This window comes from Phragmites australis, chromosome 11, assembly GCF_958298935.1.
Source record: "Phragmites australis chromosome 11, lpPhrAust1.1, whole genome shotgun sequence".
Lineage (NCBI taxonomy): Eukaryota > Viridiplantae > Streptophyta > Magnoliopsida > Poales > Poaceae > Phragmites > Phragmites australis.
Genome location: NC_084931.1, coordinates 4,379,784 through 4,392,962, shown reverse-complemented (window position 1 = coordinate 4,392,962; position 13,179 = coordinate 4,379,784). Strand labels below are relative to the sequence as shown.

The window sequence follows — 13,179 nt, the reverse complement described above, 5'->3', positions numbered from 1 at the left end:
AGAGAGGGGAGGAAGCGGAGGCGGCAGCAGCAGCACTGCGGCGTTGCAGCTTGAGAGCGGGAGGGATCTGGGCATGGTGGTGGCCGCCACTGCCGCTCGGATCTAGAGGCCCGCGCGGGCCGATCTGCCTGCCGCCTGCCTCGTAGCAGTCGTCGCAATCGGTGGTGAAGTGGTACCAGTGGGGAGTGAGAAGCGGGGATGGCGGCGAACAAGGGGATGGTGGCGGGCTCGCACAACCGCAACGAGTTCGTCATGATCCGCCACGACGGCGACGCGCCCGCTGCGGTACGTGTCTCCCGGTGTCGTCCTCGCTCCGGTTCTGCTGGTGACCGACCGCTCACGCCGCGCGCGTGTGTCGGTGGATCTGGGTCGAGGTGTTAGGCTTAACGCTCGGATTCGCCCCCCAATTGCCTTTGCCTTTTGCGGGCCTGTTCGTAGATTCGCGGCGCTTCTCCTGCCCATTACGGCGATGGTCCCGTTTCACTGTGTAAGTAAGTAGATCAGAGCATGTCCGTCCCGGCGATTTCTGAATGGTTCGTGCGTGATGGAATTGTGCGACCAGTCTGCTTCGTGTGGCAAATTGCCAACCGGTAGTGAAGGAGCTCCGCTATTTCGGAGATCCAGTGTAATGCAGCCTCGGATTGTTCAGATCCTGAGTTTACCTGACAAGTTGTGCCTCAATAGTTCCTTAGCATGGCTCCATTGATGAATTAGATCCTTATTTTGCCTGCTGTAATGTGCCTTTGCCATTAAAGCACCAGGGAATTAGTTCATCTTCTGTTAAGGGCCGCCCTTTCCGGCATATGGATCTTAGCCTCAACTTGAAGCCAAGCAAACAGTTGATCACCGATCAATTTTTTGTCTGTTGCTGACGTGTGAAGTGCATTTGGGGGTCCTTGTGTCTTCTAGTCGTGTAATTCTGTCTGGATGTCTGCTAACTGTGTTGTTATCTCACTGATGCAGGGTAAGACGCCAAAAAATGTGAATGGGAAGGTCTGCCAGATTTGTGGTGACACTGTTGGCGTTTCAGCCACCGGTGATGTCTTTGTCGCCTGCAATGAGTGTGCCTTCCCTGTCTGCCGCCCGTGCTATGAGTATGAGCGTAAGGAAGGGAACCAGTGCTGCCCTCAGTGCAAGACTAGATACAAGAGGCTAAAAGGTTAGTTTCTGTACAACTTCTTTGAGTATCGTGTAACCTGTACAATAATAGTATGTGGGAGTCTATATCTTGTGCTTTCTTCATTTGAACAAAAAAATCACAGTGTACTGGACACTGTTTATGATGTTATTTCTTGACAACTAAGATTATCAATTTTATTCTCAATGACAATAATTAATGCATGCTGCTTTTGTTCTATTGGACAAAATTCAGGTAGTCCTCGTGTTCAGGGCGATGAGGAGGAGGAAGATGTTGATGACCTGGATAATGAATTCAACTATAAGCAGGGCAATGGGAAAGGTCCAGAGTGGCAGCTGCATGGTCAAGGAGAAGATGTTGATCTGTCTTCATCTGCTCGCCATGAACCACATCACAGGATACCTCGCTTGACAAGTGGGCAACAGGTATAATATTAGTCATGCATGTTTCAATTTATTGATATCAATCTTTGATACTATGGTGCATTGTTCACTACAGTGCAGTGGTGTACCTACTTGTGTTATTGGACTTTTCTTGGCTACTAACATATTGATATTTTTGTTCAGATATCTGGAGAGATCCCTGATGCTTCCCCTGACCGCCATTCTATCCGCAGCCCAACATCGAGCTACGTCGATCCAAGCGTCCCAGGTATTGTCTCATACATATAAATTGCTTCTTTTGGAAAATGTATCTGCACATTAGTTGGAAAACATTAATATATCTCTACTATGATTTCAGTTCCTGTGAGGATTGTGGACCCCTCGAAGGACTTGAATTCCTATGGACTTAATAGTGTTGACTGGAAGGAAAGAGTGGAGAGCTGGAGGGTTAAACAGGACAAAAATATGATGCAAGTGACTAATAAATATCCAGAGGCGAGAGGAGACATGGAAGGGACTGGCTCAAATGGTGAAGATATGCAAATGTATAAACCTTCTTCCCTTACCTATGTTATTATACATCCTACTTATGGTATATTTAGGTATGCATGATAAGAGTTCGCATTGGATATGGATACTTGTGTTGCTTTGGGATGAAGTGCACTAGCGGGGGGTAATGTCATATCAGCGCACACTGAAGAGAACTCACATGGGCATTAGAGTGGCACTTGATCTCAAAAATGGAAAAACAGAAAGCCCTTCTCCAGGTCAATCAATGACTAGGAAGTAGTTTTATATTTATGAGTATATCTGGATCTAATTGTTTTTCCCTTAGCTAACCTTTACCAGTAGTAGTGGTGTGCACAGTCATGTTTATTGTAGGTTTTGCTTCAAAGAAACTGAGGTATCTGTACCTTTTGCCTTTGTGGCAGGGTTGATGATGCACGGCTACCTCTGAGCCGTATTGTGCCTATTCCCTCAAACCAGCTCAACCTTTACCGGGTCGTGATCATTCTCCGGCTTATCATCCTTTGCTTCTTCTTCCAATATCGTGTCACTCATCCAGTGCCCGATGCTTATGGATTATGGCTAGTATCTGTTATCTGTGAGATTTGGTTTGCCTTGTCTTGGCTTCTAGATCAATTCCCGAAATGGTATCCAATCAACCGTGAAACATACCTCGACAGGCTTGCATTGAGGTAAGCTACAACATTGGTGCACATTTTGTCAGGATTTTGGGCACTAAAATGCTCTTGTATTGACACTCTGTGTGCTGAGATGCCTAATACTAACGCTGCAGATATGATAGAGAGGGAGAGCCATCACAGCTGGCTCCCATTGATGTCTTTGTCAGTACAGTGGATCCACTGAAGGAACCTCCACTGATCACAGCCAACACTGTCTTGTCCATTCTTGCTGTAGATTACCCTGTTGACAAGGTGTCATGCTATGTTTCGGATGATGGTTCAGCTATGTTGACTTTTGAGGCCCTCTCAGAAACTGCAGAATTTGCTAGGAAGTGGGTTCCCTTTTGCAAGAAGCACAACATCGAACCAAGAGCTCCAGAATTCTACTTTGCTCAAAAAATAGATTACCTAAAGGACAAAATCCAACCTTCGTTTGTTAAGGAAAGGCGAGCAATGAAGGTAAACTACAAATCTCGTGGTTAAGCTACTGTTTCTCTACCTCTTGGTTGGATTTTAACTTTGAATATGCTTTGCTTCAGAGAGAGTATGAAGAATTCAAAGTTAGAATCAATGCCCTTGTTGCCAAAGCACAGAAAGTGCCTGAAGAGGGGTGGACCATGGCTGATGGAACTGCCTGGCCTGGGAATAATCAAAGGGACCATCCTGGCATGATTCAGGTGCCCTTTACTTTAAATGAAGCTATTTCTTTTAAAATTTGATGTACCCTGGATCTTATGTATTTAACTTGCTCTGCATGGAAATCAGGTGTTCTTGGGGCACAGTGGTGGGCTTGACACCGATGGAAATGAGTTACCCCGTCTTGTCTATGTCTCTCGTGAAAAGAGACCAGGCTTCCAGCATCACAAGAAGGCTGGTGCAATGAATGCACTGGTATGCTTTTCTCTTCCATGAATTCACTTCTACACCATGCACTGTATTTATCTGTTCCATACTAATTGTATCCCTTTTGCTGGTGGGCAGATTCGTGTATCTGCTGTTCTGACAAATGGTGCCTATCTTCTCAATGTGGATTGTGACCATTACTTCAATAGCAGCAAAGCTCTTAGAGAAGCAATGTGCTTCATGATGGATCCTGCACTTGGAAGGAAAACTTGTTATGTACAGTTTCCACAAAGATTTGATGGCATTGACTTGCATGATCGATATGCTAATCGCAACATAGTTTTCTTTGATGTAAGTCTGACGGACTGGTGGTGCCTTTGTTAATCATCACAACTAATTTTTCATGGCTCACATGGTATTTGTTTTGCAGATCAATATGAAAGGTTTAGATGGCATTCAGGGTCCAGTTTACGTGGGAACAGGATGCTGTTTCAATAGGCAGGCTTTGTATGGCTATGATCCTGTATTGACTGAAGCCGATCTGGAGCCTAACATTGTTGTTAAGAGCTGCTGTGGTAGAAGGAAGAAAAAGAACAAGAGTTATATGGATAGTCAAAACCGTATTATGAAACGAACAGAATCTTCAGCTCCCATCTTCAACATGGAAGATATAGAAGAGGGTATAGAAGGTATGTGGCTCTGTACTTTCTGTTGTGCATTTCTTACCTTATTTTTATTCTTAGAGAGCTTAGAACAATCACTGCTTATATTGCGTTATCAAACATGCTTCTCTCGTCTGATTTTGGACATAAAAGAATCTTGAGATACTCAAGCTGGCTGGCTTCCGCTTTATCTTACTTTTGCAATTCCATTAGGCTATGAGGATGAAAGGTCAGTGCTTATGTCCCAGAGGAAATTGGAGAAACGCTTTGGTCAGTCTCCAATTTTTATCGCATCCACCTTTATGACTCAAGGAGGCATACCACCTTCAACAAACCCAGCTTCTCTACTAAAGGAAGCTATCCATGTCATCAGCTGTGGGTATGAAGACAAAACTGAATGGGGAAAAGAGGTTAGTGGGGAAAAGCATAGTTTCCCTTCTTTTGTATCCTAGAGTTAATTGTTTATGCAACTTTGCATCATAGCATAGAACCCCTTTTTCATAGGGTTCCAGGACTCTGATGTGATTTTCATTTACGTGGTTTCAGATTGGTTGGATCTATGGTTCTGTTACAGAGGATATTCTGACTGGGTTTAAAATGCATGCAAGAGGTTGGATGTCAATCTATTGCATGCCACCACGACCTTGCTTCAAGGGTTCTGCACCAATCAATCTTTCCGACCGTCTTAACCAAGTGCTCCGTTGGGCACTTGGGTCAGTTGAAATTTTGCTTAGCAGACATTGTCCTATCTGGTATGGTTACAGTGGGCATTTGAAACTTCTGGAGAGGCTGGCTTACATCAACACCATCGTTTATCCGATAACATCTATTCCACTTATCGCCTATTGTGTGCTTCCTGCTATCTGTCTCCTCACCAATAAATTTATCATTCCCGAGGTTTGTCACAAGATGCCCTTTCTTTTCCTTGCTTTGTTATTCAAGAATTGTTAGATAGTAGCTTTGTTGCACTCATTATCGTTCATTTATCACGCACTGTATAACCGTCATTGCATTTAACTAGCGACTAGAATTAATCAACAACATGTGGCTAGAGTGTAAGCTAGTATCTGTTATCCCTTGGCATTTTTCTTCTGACTCAAATATAGAGATTTTTTTTTTCAATTATGACAATGTTTTGTGTTGTCATAAGTTAAAGTTCAGCAGAGCTTGGTCTTTTTAGTTACATGTCTGCGCTGCTGAAACCCTTTCCATCAAGTATCGTCTGGTCAACTTTTTCTAATGTTCATATCTTTTTATGATGCGCAGATTAGTAATTATGCTGGGATGTTCTTTATTCTCCTTTTTGCCTCCATCTTTGCCACTGGTATATTGGAGCTCCGATGGAGTGGTGTTGGTATTGAGGACTGGTGGAGAAATGAGCAGTTTTGGGTCATTGGTGGCACCTCTGCTCATCTCTTCGCGGTGTTCCAGGGTCTGCTCAAAGTGTTGGCAGGAATTGACACCAACTTCACAGTTACCTCAAAGGCATCTGATGAGGATGGCGACTTTGCTGAGCTATATGTGTTCAAGTGGACCAGTTTGCTCATCCCTCCGACCACTGTTCTTGTCATTAACCTGGTGGGCATGGTTGCAGGAATCTCATACGCCATTAACAGTGGTTACCAATCCTGGGGTCCACTTTTCGGAAAGCTTTTCTTCTCAATCTGGGTGATCCTCCATCTCTACCCCTTCCTCAAGGGTCTCATGGGCAGGCAGAACCGCACGCCAACTATCGTCATTGTCTGGTCCATCCTTCTGGCGTCAATTTTCTCCCTGCTGTGGGTGAAGATAGACCCTTTCATCTCCCCTACACAGAAAGCCGCCGCCTTGGGGCAATGCGGCGTGAACTGCTGATTGAGACTGTAACCCCATCTCTTCGAAGAGGCTCAATCAAGATCTACCCCCTCGTGTAAATACCTGAGGAGGTTAGATGGGAATTTTTTTTGTTGTAGATGAAGACCGGATTCTACCTAAACTATGCCCCTGTTTATTAGCTTCTTGAGTGCTGGCCCTGCTGCGGATAAATGACAAACTGTGAAGCCTCCCTTGCCCTGTGGCGCCAGCAGCATAAATTGTGAATTTTGCTTTGTTATACGTGGTGTTTGTTGCTTAGAGTAAGTTATCATTTGTTTGAGGGAAACACTGTCACATGAACTATATGGCGATGCTGTTATTTAAAACGGAAAGATTCTGATACATTCTTTGGTTTGGTGGACACTGTAATATTTTAGCACATCTATATAAGGCAGCTATTGCATCAACTCTTGATTCCTGGTTCCCTGGAGTTTGAAATTCCGAAATACATGCATCAGTTTTGTTGGGTGATTGTGGTTGATATGTGTAATGCTTGAAAAAAATGGGTTGCGATCTCTCGGTGCCCAGGGATCAGATGGTGGTCCTAATCATCGAATCGAGGGCGGTTGCTTACCATGGTGTGTTGTGGTTGTGTCCAAAGTCTGGCGACGCAAGATTTGGCGAGAAACTGTATCACTGACAACCAGGACCTAGTGCAGAGAAAGTTTGCACACCAAAGTATCTAACAGCAAACCAATATTAGTCACAATCTGTCAACTCAGCCGCCCTAAGTGTGGCCACGGAGATTCATGCCTTGAACGTTCATAAAAGGAAATGCCATCGAACTGCACCTATTCCTGGCACATTTTCTGTTGCGGACACTGCTCCAGCTCACCGAACTAGCCTTCAGGCTACATCTTAATACATATACAACTTAGGTAATAGATTAAAAATAATATAACCATCTTAAATTCAAAAAATACAATATTTAGTAGCATAAACACTACGAACGAAATGGCTCTTGAAGTTATCTATGCCTTATCTCACATTCCATCCAATGGTAATCGTATTCTGGGGATTTTGGTCTACGTGGTGCTGGTATATATGAAAAATAATTAAAGTTAGGATCCCAGTTATCTGCCCCATCGTCAGAGAATTTATAATGGCGTGGAGTTCTCTGAGGAGTAAGCACGAAGTCATCATCATTAGAATCAACCTCTTCGGTTGTGGTGGAAGTGGTAGAAGCACGTCCTCTTGTGTTTGTTGTCGAACTACCACCTCTTCCACGGCGGCTCGAACCACCACCTCTTTCACAATGGTGTGAAGGTCTGGAATGACCACCTCTGCGTCTCCAGTTATGTCTGGGTAGGCAGCCATCACTGAAGAGTAGATGCATCCCAAAAAAGTTCTCGATAGGTTTGTTCAGTAACTCTTCATCACGAGGGAATACCTAGTATACAAAAAGAGCATACGGAAATATAAACATCTCTTAGAAGTGCAACATAACAATTAACTGGGACATGTAATAACGATGAACGTACCTTAACGTGCTCCTCGTACTGTTGAGGGTGCATAAATATCGTGTGTGCCGCTGGTTCGCCCTCACGTGGCTCCTAGAGTAGGTCAGATTGTCCGGTGGAACAACCTATCTGGTAGGCCTTGTAGCGATAAAGGGAGTCGAGGTCTCCTCCTGGGTCTGCTACGTCGGTAGTGGAGCTGTGGGCAACTAGGACCATGTGACGACGTCGTAGTCCAGTGTTCCCTGGAAGAAGTCCCTCATGAGGTAAAAAATGGGGGTCCAACTCAGGCTCATCCTCCTAATTAGGGTAATACGACTGCGATGGTGCCACTGTCGTCCATGCATAATCACTAGAGGGGCCTGTGAACGGATGAATGTATTAGATACGGTAAATGTGAAAATAAATGTATTAGTAAAAATAAAATATTGTATTTATATGGTATGCAGGGGTAGCTGTAGACGGCCAGACTTGAGTGCCGAAGTAGGGTGCAAACGGTGGAGGTGCAGATGAAGATGTCCTAGCTTCATCACCGTAGTAACATGCGGAAGGATGATTACATTAGATATACTATTAAATATATTGAATGCGGTAGTATATTGGCACCCATTACCTGAGAGGCCTGCGAATGGTGAATGTGTCGACGCTGGCCATGGTCTAGGTGTCGGCGCTGATAAGTGTGTAGGTGCACATAATATAATTTTTTAAATTAATGCATCAGTAACAAAAAGATATCACTAAACGCAGTGCATATGAAAAATGTGTACCTATTGTTACTAGCCCTGGAGATCATGGTCGAGGTGACGGTGTGGATGCCAGTCCCGATGGAGGTCGTTGTACATCATATCTCCTGGACGACTCTGTGTGGACCCCATTGGACCTGGAAGGAGCACCGACGACGTCTGCGGTGGATCAGCATGAGGTAGGCTTTAGGGTCCGGACAGTCTTGTCAAAAACTCACTTCACAAATCCCGCTACATCCATCACACTAAGCTGAATCCTTGCTTGAGGCGTCCCATGGCTCCAGCCGCGTCCCTATGGATATCATATATAATATCAGCCTATTAGAAGAAACATGAAATGATAATTTCAGTTTAAAGTGGTTCATATGGGATTATATGATGACAAAAAGATATGTTTATTAGACATACTGCTAATGCAGCATCCTCATCCCAATAGCCCAGGTAGGCCTCTATAGTCGAAGCGATGTGCGACCAGACATTACCTGGGGTGTATGTGACCCGTGTACGTATACGCGGGACGTACCACCGCAGGTACTCCTCAAAGCCCAGGTCAGCGAAAGGACGAGGCTCCTCGACGACATCCTCAAGGGTATGGGCCCACATCGAGACGTATAGCGTCAAGCAATCTGCCCATAGGTTACCACCTGGTTGGCCCTTACATGTATACCTACAAGTTAACCACGTTAAATAGACTAAAAATAAGATTAAGCATGCTATGGATTATGTATTTGATTTTAGTTACCTGTGGACGTGGGGCAAAACTGTGCGAACACTGATGAGGGGGGACATCTGGAAGCATCCGAACTGCTTCATCACGCGATGGGATATGTACTCCTCGACGTAGGTGTTGAAGATGAGCGGCTTCTTCATAAGAGAATAGTCCTCGTTGCGGCTGCACAACGGAGACAGACCGAAAGGCGCATGGTCTTGTATCATCAAGTGGCTATAGGGGGTCCAAACCACGTCCTATGGACGCATACGGTCGAACTGCGACCTAAAAAGCTCATACGCGTTGTGGGCCTTATCGTGCGCCTAGTGTGACTGTGGAGAAAAATAGTAAGAAACCAACTTAAAAAACATGTGGCAAGTAAAGCAGAGCTATGTTTCTTACGTACCTGTCATCGACACCACAATGAGCCCATGGTGGGCCTGTCCTCCTCGGGTTCCCCATACCATTACTCGGGGTACGGGGAGTAGTCCATAATGGGCCGGCCAATCGTGATCCGCTCGCACGACCACACCTGCAGTAGGAGTGGGCACCCAGCAAATGTGGGTAGTGTCTTCTTCTTCATGCACACATCGCACAAGGCCCGATATGTCGCTGCTAGGATAGCGAAGGCCCAACTGAATTGGGGGATATCATCGGACTCCGCATCTGTGATCCCCCTCGTATACGGAAGAAGGGTCCTCGACACTAGGTGACTTTGGCCGCTGGTGAACATAACCCAACCAAACAACCAAAGCAGGTAGGCCTCCAAGTGCCTCGTAATCAAGTACACACCAGCTTCTGGGTGGATGTATGCAGGCTTGAAGTAATGCAACTCATGATGAGTAAAATATCTTGAAAAACGTAAAGTACATGGGAAGGTAAATCGCAAGGTACCTGGAACTGGAGGATCCACTTCTTCGTCGGCCCTCGTGGATCTGACGGGAACTTAGGCACGTAGGCGGGTGCATTGTTTGTCCGTTGAACTGGGGAGAACCACGCGAGCATGACATTCATGCAGTCTGCATCCACGTCGACGACTCTAACAGCGGCTCTAGCGCAAGGTAAGCCTAACAGGTAATCTATGTCCTGCAACGTCGGAGCCATCTCGCCGCAGGGGAGGTGGAAAGTGTGGGTCTTAGGCCTCCACCGGTCAACCAGAGCAGCAACCAGCGAGCAGTCAAAATAGAATCGCCTCACAGCTGCCTTAGGGTTCTATGTCGCTCGGGCCTTCACCAAATGACACAGCGGTAGGAGTCTATATGCTACTAACCTATAGTATTTGTAATATTAACTAAATGTAGAACATGCAATAAATAAATAATCAGGAATATACGTAGCTAATTCGTGACATATTTATGCTTTCAACTATCGTCGATCGTAAGTAACTCCTCGAGGCCACGTGGTCGAAAAACTCCTAACTCCGTCTGGTGAATGGCAGACAAGAAGCTGCGGTGCTTCTTGTCCACTGCAGGGTCAAAAAGCTCAGGGGTCAGTGAGCGTGCCATATCTACATTGAAACCAAATTTAAATAGTCTGTATTGTACATATACACACAGTTACGTGAACAACATATAACATATAGGTACACACAATTACATGAACAGATTACAACATATAGGTACACAATCAAATAGAAATGTAAGGTCCAAATACAACGTACATAAGTAAGGCGATTAGCTTACAAATATAAAATTGAGATACGCTAAACGCATTCACACGTGACCGCCGTCATGACCCTATCTACACAACAGGTGCATTTTTTGGACAGTTTTTGTATGTGTGACCATTTTCATCGCACTTGTTGTGTCGCTTCACCCTTGGACCTGCCTTAGATTCATCCATATCATTCCGAATCCGCTGAGTTTATCGACGTCCCGGTGTGTACTTCATCTTCTCTTTGTCTACCACGTACATTCGCGCGGGATCTAGATCACTTGTAAATATGTCAATAATGTCGTAACCATAAAGCTCATAATTCCATGTCTTCAATATCTGATCCTTCATGAAGTAGCATGAAACATGTTGTCTTGACAATATATTGGACTCTTCACATGCAGCTATGACGTGTGTACATGGCCTGTGTACCAATTGTGGCTTCGGGCACGTATAGATGCATGTTCCGTTCCTAAGCACGCACTCTTGCACATGTTGCTCACGTTTACCACCCCTATGACCCTTATCTTGGCACAAGTCACTGAACATGTGCTCCGCAGTTCCCTCTTGATTTGCGTGGTGCATATGTACCTTCTTTGTGGCCTTCTTCATGCAGTCACATAGCATCGATCCATACAGCATACAGTTATGTGTCATTGCCTTTGAAGCAGCTGTGTAGCGATCAATAAAATATCTGCAAGTTCCATTCATAATGCCTTCAATAATTCCAATAAGTGAAAGGGACCTCATACCTCATATAACCCAGTTGTAGATCTCAACAAGATTCGTTGTCATTATCCCATACCTTACCCCGCCAGTGTTGTACATCAATGCCCATTTCTCTCTTGGCTCATTTTGTATCCACTACGAAAAGTTCCTAATAGCTGATCCTGACCTCCTTACTATCTAGGGAGTATCTGTTGGGATCAGTCCAAGAGCAACCGGCTCATCTCTAGTGTCTGCTTCATTGTTAATTTGTCTAGTCTTGTCCATAGTGTATTGAACTTTCTCTACTGGCTTTAGCTGCATAATTTCTTGAAAAGATTCATCAAACCCTTGTTTTTAAATTGTATGTAAAAGTTTATATCCATATGCCTCATGCACTGCCTGCTCTTCAAGTCGAGCCACTTTGCTTTTACACACCGTTGAACACTGCCGTATTGCATATCTAGCAAAGCCTGCAACAGCCCTACCTGTCTATCATGAATCAAAAATACATCAGGTCGGTCCAGAATAATAGTATGCTTGAACTGCTCAAGGAACCAATACTAGCTATTCCCATTCTTGCTCTCCACGAGGGCAAACCACAGTGGGATGACTTGCTTGTTCCTGTCAACCCCAATTGTAGACAGAATATGTCCTTTATACTTCCTAGTGTGGAACATCCCGTCCAAGCAAATGATGGGTCGATAGTGCCTAAATATCTTGATGATTGCCGCAAATGCAAAGAAAGCATGCTGTAATACTCGCATTCCAAGCTTCTCACTCGAGGATTAATGCTTGATGTCAAAGTAACTTCTAGGGTTTCTCGCATATATTGTGGCTAGTTGACGTGGTAAGTCGTCATATGAATCTTCGTATGTCCCAAACCCCATCTCAATAGTTTTCTATTTCGCCCTTCATACCTTGGCATAGTTTATTGTATATTGGAACCTTTTCTCAATAGTACAGATTATTAAATGTGACTTATACTTTAGGTTATCCACAATCTCTCTGTACATAACAATGGCAACACAGATGATAGGTTCCTGTGGGACAACTCTATTTTCTCAATGTGATAGTTATGCTCCATAACTATTGAGCACTCCCAATGGTCAACCCACTTCCCCTTGAATGCGTGCATCTGCCACGGACAATCGGACACAAAACACTTGATGTTGTACTCCCTTTTGCTTGACTTCACAACCTTGAACTGCCTCTAAAGAGACAGCGACCAGAATTTCACTGTATCAAAAACAGCCTCCTTAGTAGGGTACATAGCACCATAGAACAGCTCGTTCTCATGATATTCCCATGATATCCGATGACCCTCACTGACCACTAGCTTTGAATTTTTTTTATTCCTCCACTCTGCAGTAACAGAGTATTTTCCTCCTTGTCGGATGAATCCTCATCGGCAATGGCTTCCTCGAGCTATTGATCCTCCCTCTCCATCTCTTCAGTTCTGCTAAAGATGTGCTCCCCTCATCGGCTACACCCCTTGGTTGTATATCATGTATATCCCCAACATTTTGCTCGTCCCTCACACTTATCAGGTGTGCTTCATTGACCAATGTCTGACTTATTACTGTTACTGTTTCCCCAATATTTTTCTGTGTTGGATCCTTCTGATTCGCCTCAGCTAGCAGCATAAGAGGGAGACCATATTCATATACTATATCTACGTACTGTCTCCAAGTAGATGTCATATTAATCGGGATGAGCTTTCCAAAGTACCCCTAAGTAGCATAGCTTAGCACAACTCTCAGCTTAAACTTATGTTGCTGGGGATCCAGTTAAAATGACACATCAACCACTTGCACACGCCCACTATGGTCCTCTTATTGGGTC

At 44.6% G+C, this 13,179-nt stretch overlaps 1 protein-coding gene across 1 annotated transcript; it reads left to right on the top strand.

The window, feature by feature from the left end:
- LOC133884900 (probable cellulose synthase A catalytic subunit 1 [UDP-forming]) lies at positions 1-6,474 on the top strand. Its single transcript, XM_062324491.1, has 14 exons — positions 1-285; positions 964-1,159; positions 1,373-1,563; positions 1,705-1,789; positions 1,880-2,066; positions 2,454-2,720; positions 2,822-3,167; positions 3,248-3,385; positions 3,474-3,599; positions 3,690-3,902; positions 3,982-4,240; positions 4,427-4,623; positions 4,760-5,110; positions 5,480-6,474. The coding sequence occupies exons 1-14, from the start codon at positions 199-201 to the stop codon at positions 6,065-6,067; spliced, it is 3,231 nt and encodes a 1,076-aa protein (XP_062180475.1). The 5' UTR covers positions 1-198; the 3' UTR covers positions 6,068-6,474.
- The last annotated feature ends 6,705 nt before the right edge of the window (positions 6,475-13,179 follow it).